This window comes from Octopus bimaculoides, chromosome 4 (genome assembly GCF_046866305.1).
Source record: "Octopus bimaculoides isolate indiv1 chromosome 4, ASM4686630v1, whole genome shotgun sequence".
NCBI lineage: Eukaryota > Metazoa > Mollusca > Cephalopoda > Octopoda > Octopodidae > Octopus > Octopus bimaculoides.
The window spans coordinates 45,234,166-45,253,811 of NC_142931.1; the positions used below are offsets into that span (position 1 = coordinate 45,234,166).

At 36.1% G+C, this 19,646-nt stretch overlaps 1 protein-coding gene and 1 long non-coding RNA gene across 3 annotated transcripts in view; one reads left to right on the forward strand and one right to left on the reverse strand.

The window, feature by feature from the left end:
* Nucleotides 1–7,915: 7,915 nt before the first annotated feature.
* Nucleotides 7,916–10,558, reverse strand: LOC149136033 (uncharacterized). Its single transcript, XR_016241476.1, has 2 exons — nucleotides 10,429–10,558; nucleotides 7,916–8,039 (listed from the first exon to the last, which is right to left on the reverse strand). It is a non-coding gene; the product is annotated as an uncharacterized LOC149136033 (long non-coding RNA).
* Nucleotides 10,529–19,646, forward strand: part of LOC106884506 (two pore calcium channel protein 1) — a 48,137-nt gene continuing 39,019 nt past the window's right edge. Inside the window, exons 1-4 of one of the 2 annotated variants that reach the window (XM_089350676.1) lie at nucleotides 10,529–11,152; nucleotides 16,740–16,895; nucleotides 17,952–18,028; nucleotides 19,375–19,495. In XM_089350676.1, the coding sequence (XP_089206802.1) occupies nucleotides 16,767–16,895; nucleotides 17,952–18,028; nucleotides 19,375–19,495 (327 nt within the window). In that variant the 5' untranslated portion in view covers nucleotides 10,529–11,152; nucleotides 16,740–16,766. Of the gene's footprint in view, nucleotides 11,153–11,579; nucleotides 11,618–16,739; nucleotides 16,896–17,951; nucleotides 18,029–19,374; nucleotides 19,496–19,646 lie in introns of those variants that run through there. The other variant, XM_089350677.1, reaches the window with a different exon arrangement.

Consider the following 19,646-nt stretch of genomic DNA (forward strand, 5'->3'; position numbering starts at 1 on the left):
TTATTTTGCTCTTATCAAGCAGTCTATGATCAAAAAGTATTTCAGCTGTGACAAAAGCAATTTATCTAGATCTATGTAGACCACAGCTTACAGATGATATTCTTCACTTTTCTTTTAAGATGATGGGACATAATTTGAAGAAAATTTTCGTCGCTATTTCTACGAAGTTGAGCAATCAGATAGAGGTTTCTGTATTTTATTTCCATTTAGCAGTTGTATGTATGTTTGTATGTATGTATGTACAGTGGATCGGGAACGAAATTTGCTTAGTGGGTGCAAACCAAGGTCCTTTTTTTTTTTTTTTTTTTTTTTTTTTTTTTGCAAACGAGGCCGATTTTTTCCAATCTAAATATCAAAACATACACAGGTATGATAATATTTATTATTATTGTATATGGAAAAGTAATGCTTCAAATCATTCCAAAAATGTTTCTATACTCGCTCATTTTGGCGATGAAGTTTTCCAAGAGGAGGTCCAAAGTGTTTTCATTGTACAAGTTTTTATGTACATGCATTAAGGTACCATGTATCAAACGATATTGCATCATTGTGATATGGAGTCAGATCTTCAAACAGCAAAGTGTGCTGAACATTCTCTCACTTGATGCAACAGACACAGGCTTGCAACATGAGGCCATGAGGACATCTTCATCACAAAGGCTGGTGCATAGTACTTTGAGAAGAACGGGGATTTGGTGAACAAAGTTCAATGCATTAGTGACCGTGAAAACTGTAGAGCCAATTTCTCGGCAGAGAACAGGGGGCAGAGTGTAGTTTCCACAGTGTAGAAAATATACCAGGAGGGTCATTAAAGCTGAGAAAATCTTCCCATTCCAAAGGATCAGCCATCTAACACTGTTTCACTATGATCCGGCCTACGAATAACGTTATGAATGCATGTCTTTTGGGGGTTCTTAAATGCTTCGTTTTTGCATTTGGTTTGCAAGATTCTGAACGTGAATTCGTGTGTTGAAATAAATCTTGTTGGGTCATTACGTCTTGGAGAGTCATTACGTTCGGTCTTGGAGGGTCATTACGTCAATAATGATAAACACACGCACTGGTTCAATATAACTTCTTTATTGTTAATCAATCTGTTAAATATCTAAGCAACTAAATAATCGTTCGCTTGTTTAATGTGTTGGTTTTATCAATCGAGCGTTTGTTTGTTTGTCAAAATCCTTTCATCGCTTTACGCGATCTTATTACAGTAAACAAGCACGCTGAACAAACGATCGATTAATTAGTTAGTTGGGTTGACATTTGACTGATTGACTAATAATAAAAAGTGATATTGAACCAGTGTGTGTGTGCTTATCATTATTGGCGTAATGACCCGCCCAAGACACAAGTACTTCACAACTTTATGTTAATTCAACGGTACTTCAATATTTCAGTTGCTCGGACAAATGAAAACTAATGTCTAACATTCTGATAATCCATCCATCCATCCATCCATCCATCCATCCCGCCCCCCATCTATCCATCCATCCATCCATCCATTCATTCATTCATTCATTCATATGCACGCGCGCACGCATGCATTGTTTAGTTGGAAAAAGAGCGGAATCTGGACAGATACACATGAAAATCGGTACGAGACAATACATCAAATGAATAGTTCAAATGAAAGACCAAATCTTTGACTTAATCTTTAGTTCTTATCTGGTTTGAATTTCAAATTGTCATTCTCATAATTTGACTGAAAAAAGAAAATTATTCTAACTACGATTAATTCTTCTTATGTAGCGTTCGACATTTCCGTCTGATGTTTGTCTGTAAAATTCATTATATATTTTTTCCTTAAATTATGAGTTTTACAATTTTATGTTTTTACCTGTTTCGTTGTTGTTTAGCCCAGTTCATACCGGATCGAGCAAACCAAAAATCAAAGATTTTCCAGCTGCAGCTATCATATCCCCTTGTTCAGGCACAGTATAATTAGTACTTACCCAAAGCGTTGTATATTTAAGACTGTAAAGTAAAATTTAAAGACTTGACTGCTTTTTCTAGCAACGCGAGCAATTATATAGAAGTTCTCGATCTTACAGTTATCACTCGTGTATTTACAGAATCATTAGAGCATTGGAAAAACATCATGCACTATTTCTTTCGATTCTTTACGTTCTGAGTTCAAATCTCTCTGAAGTTAATTTTTGTCTTTTATCCTTTCAGTATCTATAAAATAATGTACCAATCAAGTACCAGGGTCGATGATATTGACTATCCCTTTCCCTAAAACCTCAAGCCGTGTGCCAATGTTAGAAACAATAACAGGTCGTCGTCGACTTACGAACTATCTGACTTACGACCCATCTGACTTACGACCTATCTGACTTACGACCAATCTGACTTACGACCTATCTGGCTTACGAACTATCTAACTTACGACCGATCGACTTCACGAGGATTGGCGCGCCAGCTCCCGGTAGCAATAACAAATAGTCCGGTTGAAATCTAATGGGTTTAATTTCTTCGAAATTAACCCGTCTACGGATGAAGTCAGCTAATAAACGCTTCCCCTGGGTTTGGTTATCGATCGCCACTGTGTTGGATGACTATCCTGTCACGGAGACATCGAGGCAACCTCGTATTTGTTTATAAGACAACTGCTTGACACTCCGAAATTTTTGATTAACGCCAGAATAATAGTATAATACAGAATGCTGTGTGACTTTTACCTGAGAATGTACTTAAGAATATAACAATATAAAACAAAGCTATGTAGGCCTATAGGCCGACTTACAACCAAATCGACTTACGACCAGTCAGTTGGAACTAACTGTGTTCGTAAGTTGGCGACAACCTGTATTTGACTATTTTAACTTCCGTTCCTTTAATTACGGTATTTGTTTCTCTCTCTGTGTTTTCCGATATATTATTTTCTGTAATGTCTGTGGTTTTTAATAAGCTATAACAAAAATAAATAAAGTTTTACATAAAGTGTAACAGTCCTACATTTATTGCTGTTGACGCTTGTCATGGCAAGTTTTGTTATGAGTTCGTCCGCTACTAGTTTCTTTTTTTTAATTTTATTATTCTCTATATTTCTCTGTACAACGGTTTCCATGACACATAAACGCATTGTTTTTACGTTTATATTCTTCACTGCTAATCACCTTCTCTTCGTCAACCCCGTTCTTCTTTCTTAATTGAAACTGTTTCACTGACGTCATTAATGCCTTTTGGGGGTGGAAAAGAATAAATATTTGAACTCCTCTAAAGAAGGTTGTTTGCAAGGATGTGTGGTTTGTATATATTTTTTCTATGAATGCTGCTACTTTTTTATGGTCATTATTGTTGTTGGCACTCCGTCGCTTACGACGACGAGGGTTCCAGTTGATTCGATCAACGGAACAGCCTACTCGTGAAATTAACGTGCAAGTAGCTGAGTACTCCACAGACACAGCGTGACACAGTGTGACAAGGCTGACCCTTTCAATTACAGGCACAACAGAAACAGGAAGTAAGAGTGAGAGAAAGTTGTGGTGATAGAGTACAGTAGGGTTCGCCACCATCCCCTGCCTCGTGGAGCTTTCGGTGTTTTCGCTCAATAAACACTCACAACGCACAGTCTGGGAATCGAAACCGCGATCCTATGACCGCGAGTCCGCTGCCCTAACCACTGGGCCATTGCGCCTCCATGGTCATTATTAGTAATCGAAGAATATAAAATTGATAAACAAATTCTTTTGTTTGTTTCTGTTTCTACTCGTGGCGAATGTATTCCAGAAAGCGGGGAGCAGAGGGAGAGAGAGAGAGAGAGAAAAAAAATTACTCAATTTTTATTGTTTACGAGCGCGGGCGTGGTATGTGTGTGTGTGTGTGTGTCTAAGCCGACTATGAAAGGATGATACTATAGGAAAGTTGGTTATACATCATTAGATGTATAACTGACTTTCCTATATAAAATTAGAAATTAAACGGAACGCTGAACTCCAGACTATCAACTTAAACAACATTTATTCAGGTGGTAAATATATACATCTTTAGCTCTTGTTGTTACAGCTTCTGTGTGTGTGAGCATAGTTGTTGGGACGTTGTTATGTAGATGTAAGCGAGCTGTCGAGTGTAAGTCCGAAAGATGGAGAGTGACAGCTAAACACGTAAAGAGACTGTCTCCAGAGTTGGAATGTTGGAGACACTGCTTGACACGTCCATGCTCATGGTCGGCCGACCGAGAAAGAGATAGAATAGAAGCGGGAACGCTTGCTTGTTTAATTCCACGCATGCGTGAGACTACGCATGCGCACGGCGTTACTACAATACTAAAGCTGTGAAATCTTGCACGCATTAATTTCAACTCTTCTTATTAACAACTGCTCTGGCTATTCAAAGAAAACTTCAAATGCTGCGACTTTTCTTGAAAATGAACAAAATTTGGTATCGTGATGCTATCAAGTACATGAAAAAAAAAATGGTGGGGTGGTTTAACCACCCCAATGGCCGACATGGTTGCTACATTAAGAGATGACGCTCTAGTTTTATCAACAATGCAAAGTGGCCAGCTGAATTTAGGAAGGAAAGGGAGAGCCTCTATAACCCAGGGGTTTTCTTGTCCGCAAGGACAAGACAGGGGTTCCGTAGACAGCAAATACTTTTTATGGGCAATTTGATTTTATATACGTTTTTTATCGAAATCTTTTAATTGACAAGAAACCTATTTGTTAAATACTGTTAAATAAATAAATGCAAAAATATATGTTATTTCAAGCAAATATTTATGTATAAATTTCATAAGCGTTTATAAGGTAAAGCCTGAAATATAAAGGGTCCGCAAGTCAAAAAGTTTGAAAACCCCTGCTATAACCCAACGTCTGGACGTCATGCAACTGCCACCATCGAGGAAAACATTGACCGTTTATTAGCATGTCTTGTGTTATTATTCGATGTTTAAGGTTAGTGGGTAGCGGTGGAACATAAACGCGATCTTTTACATATTCCCACTAGAAAAAAAAAACAAAAAAAAAATCACACACAGTGGATCACACCGATTGATTGTTTATGACTAAAAATATAAACTGAGGAAAATTTAGCTGTTAATGCTAGCAGGTCGAGATACTACACCTGTAGTTTTCTATTGTTATTGTTTAGCCATATGACAGCTCTGATAAAGTAAGCAGTCCTTTGAGTAAATGCACTCCAACCAATTGGCGGTTTAAAGAGGATTTGGTTACTATTTCTATCTGATCGAGCGTTATGTAAAGGATCCGTTGCCAGGACTGTTGTTGACGGTACTGCTTTTTCTTTTCATTTCTTTTTCTTCTTTTCTTTATTTGGCTCATATCAAGTTAACAGCCTATGGTGCATACGGCAGTCACATACGAGATACAGTGAGTTGAAAAACTTCGAAACCCAAGATTATCTTGCAACATGACAACAAAAACTTCCTCTAGGTGGGCTTAAAATCTACAAAAAATAATCGGATCTATTTTAAAACGGGGGCCACATTTTTCATTAATGTTTTACGTAGTGTTTTTGGTACCGACAGACTTTCAAACTTCGTATACTTATCTATTTTGTGTTATAGAACAGAAAAATATTTTTGTATTCGAATTTATTTCATGTAAAAAATTGTCTTATTTCGATAATTTCAACCAATCACTGACAAGTATTCAGTTGTTTATATTTACTCCTTTGGCTGATTAAGCGATGTAAAGCGTATTTAATCTCCATACCTTCGTTTTATTTGCTTTTTTCATTTTAAATTTGCTTTAACCCTAACCCTAACCCTAGGGTTAGGGTTAGGGTTAATTGTTTCAGAATCGTTTGTTTATGTAGTCGGCACTTAATGTATATCGGCTGAATGGACGTCAGTGATTGGTTGAAATTACAGAAATACGACAACTTTAACATGGAATAAGTTATGGATTTCTTTTTTTTTTTTAAGAAGACTAAGAGAAAAAGATGTTTTATATGACACATTCTACCAGTGTTCCAAGTTTCAAAGTGTTTCGTTAATGAAAAATGTGGCCCCCGTTTTAAAAAAGATCCAAATAATCAAGAAAGGAAGATATCGTTAGTAATATCATCAGCTGATCAATTCTTTTATAAAATAATGGCAAACACCCTTACAGGTGGATTTTGTGTTTGCAGAGCTGTTATGGTATCGAATAATATGCTTCGTGGCATTTGTTATCACTCTCTTTATTCTGAGTTCAAATCCCGCCAAGGTCAATTTAGGCTTTCATTATTTCGGTGTTGATAAAAACAAAAAGTACCAACTCAGAGCAGTGGTTTGGCGGAAGTGTAAGAACGTCAAATCGGCTGCCTTGCAGTATTAGTTCCAGTTCTTAGCGTTCTGAGTTCGAAACTTGCCATCACCTGCTTAGGTGGTAGACTTCCTCCGTCGCCCAGTTTTATATCCCCCGATAGACCTTGGGTGTATTTAACGGAGTCTACTCCGTTCAAACATTCGACGGTCTTCCATCGTCTTAAGGCAGGGGTATACTGGGCAGTTACCTAGAGGCCTCAGAACCCTAGGAGCTTAATTATGATCTATGTATGCTGTGACTTGCGGTCAATAAATAAATATTATAGGATCCAATGCATTGATGAGCTCAGTGACCATTAATACTACTAAGACAACCCTGGTCAGGTCTTCGGTTTGATGGTAACTTTATACCTCCTACAGATACCGGTGGCTTCCAAAGGGTCTTGGATGCTGCCTAGAATCTCACTTTTGTAAATAATGTGACGGAAATCTTCAATTACAAAGGTTGTCCTTAAAATTCTTTCAAACTTCTTAGTTAGGATTCCATCCTAATTAAAAGGTTAAAAAATTATATGGACATTCTGTTAATCGAAGATTTTTTGTTTCGTTATTTATGTATTTGAGACACTACCAAATGTATATTTAGCAAACAAAATGCTCTATCGGAATACTTCCTCTTCAAAATTGTTGTTGATATTCTCAACCAATGGTATATGGCCAGTCTGTCAAACTAATTTGTGATATGATAAAATATTAAATTCTGTGACCAAGTTTAAGTTTTAGCTGAAGCCACTGTCTGATACGCGCGTGCGTGCGTGCATGTGTGTGTGTGTGTGTGTGTGCGTGCGTGCGTGCGTGCGTGCGTATGTGCACGTGTGTATCCGTATGTGTATGCATGTGTGTAAGGAATTCCATTAGGATGACAGAGTGATTTAAAAAAGATATGTAAAATATAATTTATTTTGACAGCATACTTTTCTGTTTGTAAATATGTTTTCTCTCTCTCTCTTTCTCTCTCTCACACACACACACACACACACATTAGTAATAATTATAAAGAGTATGGTGACTTGTTCATCCTCAAAATATATTTACTCTTACTTTACAATTACGTGTAGGTCTTAATAATATGCTGTATATAATTGTTAAATGAGAGAAAATAAGTTTCGAGGATGAACAATTCTCCATACTCTTTATAATTATTACTAATATATATTCCAGGTAATGTTACAGTCCAGCGAAGCGAACACGGAGTCACCCATTGGAAGAATTCAAAGAGACTGACAACTAATAGTAGTCACAGATGTTAAATACTGACCGATATGGTTAGCTGCAAACTGGAACTTAACTGAGAGGTACCGCGGTATCCGCCCGTATAATACACCCCACCAAACTCACACACGCTTTGCAACGTTTGTTTTTGAAAGTAGTAATTTTCTAATTGCAGCCTTCACGTGAAATCTGGCTTTGTGCAGCTCCCGGCGAACAGTTTTTGTGGAAACTGGGTTCTCGAGGTGGTCATTAAGCTCTGCAGTAATTTTGGGAGCTGTACTTTTGCGATCCTTTCTAACAATTCATGTTAGAGTCCGACGATCCCTATCTGAAAGTCTTAGTTTTCTTCTGGAGTTTTGTTTCGACGAGGAGATTTTTCCCTCTTTCTCAAAAGCTGTCATTACTTTTGGGGCAGTACTTCTTGATACACCAAACATTTCGGCTGTTTTCGTTACGCTAGCGCCTGCCATACGAGCATCAACAATTTGACCTCTTTGAAAGTCCGATGGATCTATCATTTTAATGAATTTTAGTTACCGTTTTCTGTTGATATCTGAAAAGAAACAGCAATTTTAGCAAAACATATTAAGCAACACTAATAATAAATAAAAAACATAAGAATAAACAAGCTTTTGACGGTTTTATAGATATTTCAAAATTATGATGCTATGATGCTAGGTGTTTCCATTATTTTGTTCAACCCCTGTGTATATAATAAGGAGTCGTTGAAAACGGCCCTAATGAATTGACACCTGTACCTATTTGTTACTCTCTTATATTTTATTCACCTATCCTGGAATCTACGCTTCGTAAATATTATAGACAGTATTTCTAATGTAAAGTACATGTCCGAATAACTAAGAGCGGATTTCTTCACTCAGCTGGGTCTTATTATCTGCTTACGCTGCAAGAATATCGTGTGGACAGCACTTATGCACCGAGTCCGATATTCACTTAATATTGCTGAGTATGCATGTTACTCAGACCTAATAAGGTGTCTCAATTTATGTACCTACTTCAACTGCGCAGGCGTGGCTGTGTGGTCAAAAGCTTGTTTCCCAACCACATGTTCCGGGTTCGATCCCACCGTGTGGTACCTTGGGCAAGTGTCTTCTACTATAGCCTCAGGCCGATCAAAGCCTTGTGAGTGAATTTGGTAGCTGGAAACTGAAAGGTGTGTGTGTATGTGTGTGTGTGTGTGTGTGTGCTTTTGTGTCTGTATTTGTCCCCTCACCATCGCTTGACAACTGATATTGGTGTGTTTATGTCCCCGAAACTTAGCAGTTCAGCATAAGTGATCAATAGAATAAGTACCAAGCTTATAACGAATAAGTGCTGGGGTCGATTTCTTCGACTAAAGGCGGTGCTCCAGCATGGCCACAGTCAAATGACTGAAATGTGTAAAAAAAAATAAAAGAATATATATATATATATATATACATACACACACACACACACAATTAAACCCCCACTTTACGAGGAATCGCTTTAGGAGACCTCGGGTGTACGAGTTTTATTTTTCAAGCACAAGATCCAAATTTTGAACGACATGCTTCTGCGTGTTACTGAGAAATTTATAGAGAGCGAAAAAAAAAAACATCCGTTTAAGCAAACAACTCTAGACTTGTCTTTTAAGAAAGAAATCTACAAGTCCTTCTACGAGTGCTTGTGAATCGGCGGTTGCGTCTACAAGTGCAAGTCTAGTGCTAGTGAAAGTGACTCAGAAAACCAAGTATAATAATAATATCTTAATTTATAAATGATCATAAGGTTCTTTCTACTTCACATATAATATTCTTTACGCTATACTTCGTTTTATTTCCATTTATTTACGAATATCATAATAAACATAATATATCTCGTATGTGTATTTGGTGTGCAAGATTCTTGATGTGAATACGTGTGCTGAAAGAAATACTATTAAACCTTGGGAGAGGCATTATGCCGGTAATAAACACACGCACTGGTTCGGTCCTTTATTTATTTATAAACAGTATTTAGTTGTTTTTTTTTTGTTAAGAAAGAAACGGAAGAAAGAAACGCATAATATATCTTTTTAGCATTTTCACCAGCCGTATGTGGCCAAAATATTCCACCTGCTTTATGTTCAAATTGGCCAGATGTGGCCTCTCACCCTAACGGTACAATACCATTCCAAAAATTAACAGTTACTTCATCAAAATCTAAAAGCTATGAGATAATGCAAAACCATGTGAATAAATATTACTTTTAACAGAATAAAGTGAATACTAAAGGGATATACATACATACATAAATATATAGAGATACATAAATACATGCATATATATACATTATTAATAAATCATAGGGCAGCAAAAAAAATTTTAGAAATTTAATTTACCACCAGTGGTCCAGCGAGAATAAAAATTAGTCAATAGACTATAAATTATTCATTTAAAATACAGAGATGCCTATAATAGGACATTTTATTTTTCATTCTCTTTCGAAATTATCCCTATTTTTGTGGTATAGAGTTTTTTTTGCTTCTCTTTCTAACGGATTAGATGTCCTATTATAGGCATCTCTGTATTTTAAATGCATATATATACACATATATATATATATATAGAGAGAGAGAGAGAGAGAGATATATAATACATACATACACACACACACATATATATAAATAAACCCGTATGTTTGTGTTTACATATATATTATGCGCTTTTTAACTTATGTTTGTGTATGTTCTCCACCCGGCCTTACAATTGGTGCTGGTTTGTTTACGTCTCTGTAGCTTAGCAGTTTTGGCAAAAATAAAAATAAAAAAAAAAAAAAAAAAAAGGAAACCCATTGAAAAATACTAGGGTCAATATTTGTTCGACTAAGCTGATGTTCAAGGCAGTGCTCCAAGATGGCCGCAGATCAGTGATTGAAACAGGTAAAAGATGTGCGCGCGCGCGCGCTGCATGCAAACTCACCAAAAGTTTGGAAATCTTATCCATCCGCTGCATCAGCAATAACTATCGAGCGTCCTCCTCTCAGCTCGTGTTCTCTCTCTCTCTCTCTCTCACTACTACTACTACTTCTTCACTTTTTCCTGTGTCCTGGGTTACTTCTTTTTCACCTCCTCCCCTTCGTTTCATACTCTGTCTTCTTATCACTCTTTCCCCCACCACCGCTGCCCTCGTCCTCTCATTCCATCCCCCACCAACAACAACACTATCAAAACCACTACTCTAGCTTGTCATGTTATGGCCTTTGTACGAGGATAGACGTTTTTTTGGGGGGGTTCTCTCTGACGACTTTACTATAACTACCAGCTGATACACACCACCACCTTCATGTCTGTGTCGTCACCAGCACCATAAAACTTCTGCTGTCTTCTCTTCTGTTCTCTCTACCTTCTCCAATCCTATCAGAAACTCTCTTACCAACACATCATCTCAGCCAGTTTGACGTTTACTATTATTATCATACTTATCCACTAACAGTCTGACACTAACAGCACCAAAACAACAACAGTTACAACAACGACAGGCAGTACAGCTATAACCATCATATCTCGTTTAAGGCTGTCCTTGTCCTATTACTCTTAACGAAAAAGTGGGCGGATCATCACAGCTGGTTAGAAACAGTAGAAATACGGTGGTTTGGATTTTGGAATTTTACCTTTCTTTCTTCCCGTCTCTCTAGCTTGATGAGGTAACTATACATACTTCGTATATATATATATATATATATATATATATATATATATATATGTATGAGGGGTGCTGAAAAGTTCCTGGCTTTGGATAAAAGAAAATACAGGAGGATCAGTTAATAATGATTTTATTTAACATGTTCCCCTCTCAGATTCACACACTTGTTGCAGCGGTCCTTCAGTTTGTCTAATCCCTTCAAAAGAACCCGGAAGGTCGGGCCTTCACCCAGGTTTTTCGCGATACCTTTTAAAGCTAAGAATTTTTCAGCATCTCTCGTATTATATTTTTTTTTTTTATTTATTTTTTTTTTTATTTCAAAGTTTCAGCTCAGAGCTGCGGCCATGCTGATATATATATATGTATATATATATATATATGTATATATATATATATATATATATATATATATATATGTGCGCATTTGTAAACACGGGCGTATACACACGTGTGCTTGTGTGCATAGGTATGTGATGTACAGGGTGTCCACCAAATCTGGGTACATGGGGATTAACACATACTTTAAGAAATTATTATTTCTTATATTTAATTGTTTGTCATGATTTTATTTACTCCATGTACCCAAAACTTTGTGGACACCCTGTATATATCATTCTTGTTTCATTCATTGTGTATATATGTATGTATAAATATTTTTCCTTCAGGCTTTTTTAAACACCTATTCAGAAACTTTATTGCTTAATAATACTCTGACCTTTAACCGTTCACATTTCACCAATCACTTAAATTTATCGTCTACATGATGTATAAATGTATATTTATGATAGTTCATGTGCGATGAAGTTGGTGGGTGGGGCTGTGCCACTTACAAGCATAAACACACGGGGCGATTATTTGGTGGCCTAACAGGCCTAGGGGCCAAACACTAATCTATGTACGTCGCGGTTGTGTATGTAGGGGATTTCATGCATTGTTTTCTCCGGTGTCCTGGGGTGGGCATTATTAATTAGCAAGTCATTAATGATGGCTACATATACACTCATGTAGAATGTATGTTACTTTTGTTAGAGAAACATCGATTTTCTTGTTTTTTTTTTCTGTTTTTGATAATTTTCCCCTCACCAACAAATTGTTTGTAGCTAACTTTTTATTTCTCATAATTTCTAAGTCCTTCATATCATGCATAAACTTTCTATGTAAAATGGAAATATTAAGTCCAATAGAGTCGACATGTTTTTGTCAACCTGGAGATTTATGTACAGATCAAAGTACCAGCCATATATTGATATCATTTATATTCAAGCTGATTTAATCAAAATGTTTATACTAAGTACTAACTTTCTACTTATTCAAAGAAATCAGAATGAATTGCGGAATCAGTAGAGCATTGGACGAAATGTCTTGTGGTTGTTACACCTGTTTGTATTTTGAGTTCAAATATTGTCGGGTTTGGTTTAACTTTAATATTTCCAGGTATCAATGAAATAAGTACCAGCAAAGTACTCGGAATGATTTAATCTACCGATACCACTCTCAAAACGAGATAACTTCGGACAAGTATTACAAACCTTTAGATCGGTGTACGGGCAAAATGACTTGGACTATAAAGCTTTGATTTTTTTCACTAAGATCAATTGTATTTCTCTTTTTTTTTTGTTTTAAGGTCGATGAAATAAAGGGCCAATATATATTCCTATGATATAACAGAAATGGAAATGGAATTACTATACTGATTAAATCAACTGCACCCTATTTTCAAAATGTGTGACATTGTTCTTATACTAGAAACGGTACTACTTAAATACAGAGGTCCCTTAAGGGTACTACTTAAATACAAAGATTCCGATACAAAAACTAATCCTAAAAACTAAACCTAAAACTAACCCTTACGAGTGTGCACTGTAGAAACATCGGTACGTAGATGCATCGGGACCTCTGTATTTAAATAATGCCTTAGAAACTGGATTAATATTACTGGTCATACTGATATCAAATTGAGCCGATGTCAACTTATTATCCTTCCGGGCCCAATAGAATAAAAGTAACAATCAAATATTTGAGTTAATATATTCGATTTTATCCTTTCACTAATTAAAGACTTTGTGTTTATGCTAGAAATCTTTATAAACACTGTCTGTTATAGAACATTATATTGGTTCTAAGCGAGTGGTTTTCAGTTGAAGATGTTTCAGTTTACTTACAATGCTAATAGTATTTAGAAACGTACGAACGTCGGCAATTGGAGGGAAGACGACTGTGTGACCACAATACAGTCGTCTTCTGTCCAACTGTTGACGTTCGCGTATGATCTCGAGACCTCGTGATAGTTTCCCACCTTCGCTGGTGATAAATGATGTTTAGCGAGCTGGCGGAATCGTTAGCATGCCGGGCAAAATGCTTAGCGGCATTTCGTCTGCCTTTATGTCCTGGGTTCAAAATCCGCCGAAGTTGACTTTATCTTTCATCCTTTTGGGGTCGATAAAATAAGTACCAGTTGAACGCTGGGGTCGATATAATCGACCTACCCAATCCCCCCGAAAAATGCTGGTCTTGCGCAGAATTTGAAAGCATTGTTTCTAAATTTAGCCCAGGGTTATACATTTTGGGGAAAGCAGGTAGTCGATTACATTGATATTACTGCTTGATTAGTACCTGTTTTATCAATTCTAACCAGAACCTTTGATTTCAACGTTGAACACATTCCCAACGTAGCTAAATACTGCAAGGCATTTTATCCGATGTTCTGACTGTTCTATCAATCGTAGGGTAGTGATATTAGAGGGAGTTGTTAAATCTCTCTCAAACCATCCTCTACCGTTACTAAAAACAGAACACATTGTGTAATGTTGTCCGGTGTATTCCACAATAAAAGACAATATTGTAAATGACTGGTATGACTTTTGATAATACCGTTCTTAATTATTTGATAAGAGATGTGTCTGCTTTATTCGGGCCGACAAGAGTTTAAACAACAACTATACAGGAAGAGACTGAACCGCAGAGAGAATGCACGTGAAGGCTGTCACGCTTCGTCTCAAAGAGTTACTAACAGCTTGTAGGGCGGTGTAGTATGGTCCTTGAATATACAAAAACTTTGTATTAAAGAAAAACAGATCAATAGTTCATGCCAAATTGTTCGGCCGATTACGTATCTACTTTAGCTTAGTTGAATGAAACTGACTTGAAACTAGTTTCTATAACTGTAGCTGGGTCTTTAGTTAATCAAATAAAACTTGCAGAAGCAAAGAGGCCTACGAATGGGTATTTTGTGTTATCCAGTTTGATTTCCCACTCTCGTATGTTCAAATTCGGTTGATGTTATTATCATTTACAACATTGACGAAATTAAAACCAGAAGCTTACTGATGTCAAATGACTTATTTTCCTTTCTTTAAAAAAAAAAAAAAAAAAGAAAAATTTGAGAGAATAAAAAATCTCACTCTCGTTGAAATTGCATTTTATATTACTCAGTTTCAGGTTGGAACTGCTTTCACTTGAGTAAATTTGATAACATCGGTAAATTACGAATATCTTGGATTGTGCTTCTGCTATCTTTGCCTTCTAATACTTCCCTCCTCTTATATGTAAGGAAAAATTACCTGTTAAGCGTGTGTCGTAGAATGAAGGTAAGCATCTAAGAAGCCTCACCATTGTGTCTACGTGTATTCACTATACATTTAACTTATATTTCCTAAATTATTTCTAAGAGCAGTGAATGTCACAACACCATTTTTTAAAATAAGAAATTCCTCAGAGTTTGTGTCAGTCCAAAATAATTAAAAAACATCATTAACAGCAATGCAACTGTAAACTAAACAAAATCCTGAAAAAATTCTCTTCCTGTTTTGTTTCACTTGTGGTACTGATACATTTCAAATCACCGTTACCCCCATATCCATTACATAACAAATTTACTGCTATATCCCTTATAAGAAAGGCTATTCCTTGAAGCAGTTCTGGGAATTCTTTCTTTTTCTTCTCTCCTTCCTTTGGTAAGGAATGTCATTATAGTTTATCTGTGACTGGTGGCTAAAGCGAACGAAATAGTTTAACTTATATCACTCATGATTGTCCCTTGAAGAAAAGCATTAATGTTACACACTCATCTTCACTCTAAAAAAGTTGTGACTTTCTCCTTCCGATTAAGTTATTAAAGCAATGTAATGTACTTTAATGTAGCGTTAAGTTCCGATTAGTTAGAGATTTGTGGCCTAAATAATAAATTGCACCTAATTAGTACATTTTATTGCTCTTTTTTTTTTTTTTTTTTTTGTCAAATCAATCTCATATTGTGTAACTCAAGCTCATTCCTCTGGATGAGAAATTGCGACTAACAAGCCTTTGTCAAAAGCATTATCAGCGCGACTGAAGTTAATTGAACTAGGAGTGAAAACTGGCACGTTTCTGTGTGGCATTCATCGTTTAAAAATAATAAAAAATTACTATGAATTGTTGTTGTTGTATTATGTGAGTGTGGCAGATTGGTAGAAGCAGAGCGCGTCGGACGAAATGCTTTTGCAATATCTAGTTACATCTCTTTACATTAAGAGTTCAAATCTAGCCAATGCCAACATTGCCATTCAGCCTTCTGGAATCGATAAAATGATGTACCAGGGTCGATTTCATTTTCATTGACTAAGCTCTTCCACAAACACTGTGGCCTTATTCCAATGTCAAAAATCATTATAGGAGAATACAGACAACTGAGTTGAGATCAAAACGCGCCACTTTCAGTTGGTCAAGTCCGCTTAGGTGTAAATATGTATAATAGGGTACCAACTGACAAGTGATTCCTAAGCATGTACTTTAGAGACCAAGTCCTCCTACAGGTATATAGAAAATAAATTTTTTTTAAATCATGCCTGTAATGCAGTAATTATCACATTAAACAAAATTAGTAGCCTCTTTAATGACCGTGTATTTTATAAATTACTCTTATCATTGCTGTTGTTTTGTAAGTACAACACAAAAATATCGCTAAACCTGGTTCGAGCTCTAATCATCTTGTTTTAGTTAATTTCTAACGCAAGATGATTACTCTTGTAAAAACTAAATCGAAATCCAGTGGTAATAACCTTTTCAAACACAAAAATGTTATAAACTTTGATTTATATTTTAGTCTGAGAAGGCAGATAAGTACAATAAACCTTCTGTAGTGACTTGTTGGATCTACGTGGTTTTTAGCTTGATCCTCGGCAGATTGTTACTCTTCAGGAAAACACGAAGTAAAGAGAAGTACAAAGAGTTGTAGTTCAATGTTTTTAGAAAAGACATAACAGGATTGATAGTATGAGGGACGAGTACATCGGATGGTCTATAACAAAGTTGGTTTACAGTTTGCTATTTCAGAAAGAAAAGCAGAAGTCGCCGTGATTGTGTTAAAAGATACAGATAGAAGACAATGAACGTTGGTGTGCAACTGATAGCATATTGAAGAGTCACTGTATTTCTAACCAGCTGAAAGGTCTTCCTTTTCTTATTTAGATTTTGTCTAAATAAGTGAAGCAGCAGCACTCTCATATATGATCAATGAATGTAATATGAGGCATGTATGTATGAATAATTTGTTTTGAGTATAACACCACAAAAGTTTTTCCTCTTTTAATTTCCATTTACTTTCGTCGCAGTGAAAGCAAGCAGTCTCTACAGTTAGCATGACCGATCTGAGAAGAAAGATGGAGGAGAACTCGGTCACTTCTGGGCAATCGGTTATGGATATACCACTTGATGATGTTAATCCTGTAACGTTCGATGCACTGGATCATTCAAAGCGACAGGAAGATGTAAGTAACAACTGACAAGATGTGACATAAATAGCCCATGAAACCGTCATGTTATCACGGACGATTTCGTCTTCATGTGTTATAGTGACATTGGCGAAGTTTATGCCTTCTACTCATAATTTCTTTCTAGTTAGCGTTTCAAATATAATGACTAGTTTTTTCATGCAGATGACATCTAAGAGTTATCCATTGTTTGAATAATTACTCTTTTCACGTGTGTGCAATAGCGTATATTTAGTGATTCTCCTACATGAAAGCACAGTGAAGTCGATGAATTCTAATGAGTCAAAATATACCTGAAGCATGTGTCCCCTACTTGTAATTGAGAGCTATATCGTACATTAATTACAACAGACGTAATTAATTAATTTAATAAAAGCATTAAAGGAGGAAAGAAATGAAACAGTAATCATGTCCCTTACAATAGAAATTATTTCCCTTCATTGTGTAAAATAAATCTAATAGAAGAGAATAGATCTTTTTCCATAGTTAGCCACACACGTTTTGCAAATTTAAACAGTTTATGTAGACGACAGGAGTGAGTAAACATATTACTGGTATTAATCTTATTGATTCTGGAAGACTTGAGTAATGATAATTGGGAATGCCATCCGATTTCACACAAATTCAATATATAACGTAGTCCCTTTCCATGAAGTTCGAGGCACAGGTTTCCACTTGATAAGATAAATGTGACAAAATTAATTACTACGTTGTATTTGATCTGTCCGTTATTATTTCATCCATATCCAACACTATTTTAAGGATGGAATTAAATTTCTTTTGATTGCTAAGCTCAGTGGTTTGCAGCATTTAATTTCGAGTTTCAGTGATGCACCGACATCGATAAATTATATACCAGTAATGTATTAAGATAAAATTTGATCGATTATATTTCAATCCTCTATCTGATTTGGTCCTGTGCCTATTTAAAAGCAAGTAAATGTATGAATATATGCCAAAACTTCTTCTCAATCTGTTTGTTTTATATTTGACGGATCAATGAGAGTGATTGATTAGTTATTCATCGAAATGTCATCTGATTGATTCTCACAGGATTTCCTGGTTGCTGCAACATTGATAAATGATGCCAAGTATGCACGAAACATGAATTTCAGAAAATCTTGCGTAAGGTGATTAGTGTTTTATTCACTATATTGTTTCTAAGTTTAGAAAAATGGCAGGATGGTTAGACCTTCGAATTAAATGATTCTCAATATTTACTTAAGATATTTTTGCGCAAGGAGTTATAATGCTGTTTGGGCAATCCCTGTCTTGTCCTTCTCCCACTTAAAATATAATACCTTTTTGTATGCAATATATCTCATGTTATGTGAAGGGGGATAACTCCAGTCTAACTTGAGTTAATTATTTGTATGTAAAAACAAATGTAGTTTTCAATATTTTATCTTCAAAGTTTTCAAAATATTGCAGGAGGATATTTGTCCTGTTATTGACAACAAAAGTACACTAAGTCTGTTACAACTCTATTTGTATTTAGGATGCACTGTAAGAATATAAAATGTAGTAACGCTCATAATTGTTAAACCAGGCTGTTGGCAATAACAGTTGCAGTGGTTGTAGTGACCACGGACTGTGGTAACGATAGGCTCGATGGTTGTGATGTGGTGGAGTTTATAATGGTGAGTCCCTTAACTGTCGTCATGTTTGTAAAGATGATTACATAATCACCACCGACAACAACACCTAAGCCAAAGTTAATGAAGAAGCCTTTGTGCATTGTATCAACCTAATTCTCTCAAACCACATTCGTCTTAAAAATGAAGGTCACACTAAACAAAGCGATCCTAGATAAAAAAAAAAAAAAGACGAAGCTAGAACGCTTTTTGATCATAGATTTGCTGTCTCAACAACAATTAAGTAAACTACATGAGGGCATCAGTTTGCTAGAAATAGTAACCAACCCCACTTTCAAATGACACTCCGATGTTTTAAACGGAAGGGCACATAAAGTAATTCTGAAAGCCCACTGCCTGGAAAAACAGATAGGTTGGCTGCAGTTTAAATTCCGCTGAGAATAGATCTGTTCACCCGGAGCATGTTTGGAGCTAAACAAAAATTGATAGACTTCAAACTGTAAATAAAGGAGTTTCCTTTTAGCTACCTACACTGAGGGCAGGAGTAATGTTGATTCAAAATCCGCCGGTGCTTTCACTGGTGTTTATTCAACTCAGAATTTGGCGGAATCTCAACTCAGAATATGAAGGGACATAACTAATTACAAGCTGTTTTAACCAGAACCTATCACCTTCAGCGATACGAGAGGGAGAGAGTGAGAGAGTGAGAGAGAGAGAGAGAGGAGGTGAGGTGAGGTGAGGTGAGTGAATAGAACTAAGTATCACAAGCTGAAGAATGTGTATGTATTTGCAAGCGGAACACAACGGATACTTAGATGTGTGCATGTGAGTGATTTGTTGAAGTAGTATCTTGTCAATTTCTTAACAAACCTGTATTTCAGATCTTACATATTTTACTCACGTTGGCACCAACGAGGACTTCTTTATCTAGCCTTGGTGTTGAACCTATCATTGTGTATCTTTGAGAAACCAGCGGTTCCTGGCTTCGAATTACCATTTTGGGTAAGTTCATTTAACTTTATTTGTATTATTAATTATATCCTGTGTGCAAAGTTGTATTCTTGGGGATATATTCTACTCTTTACAAAGTTCATTTAGGTTCATAAGGGTGGCTTGTAGAATCTAAAAGGAGCCGTGCTTTTGGAAATATATC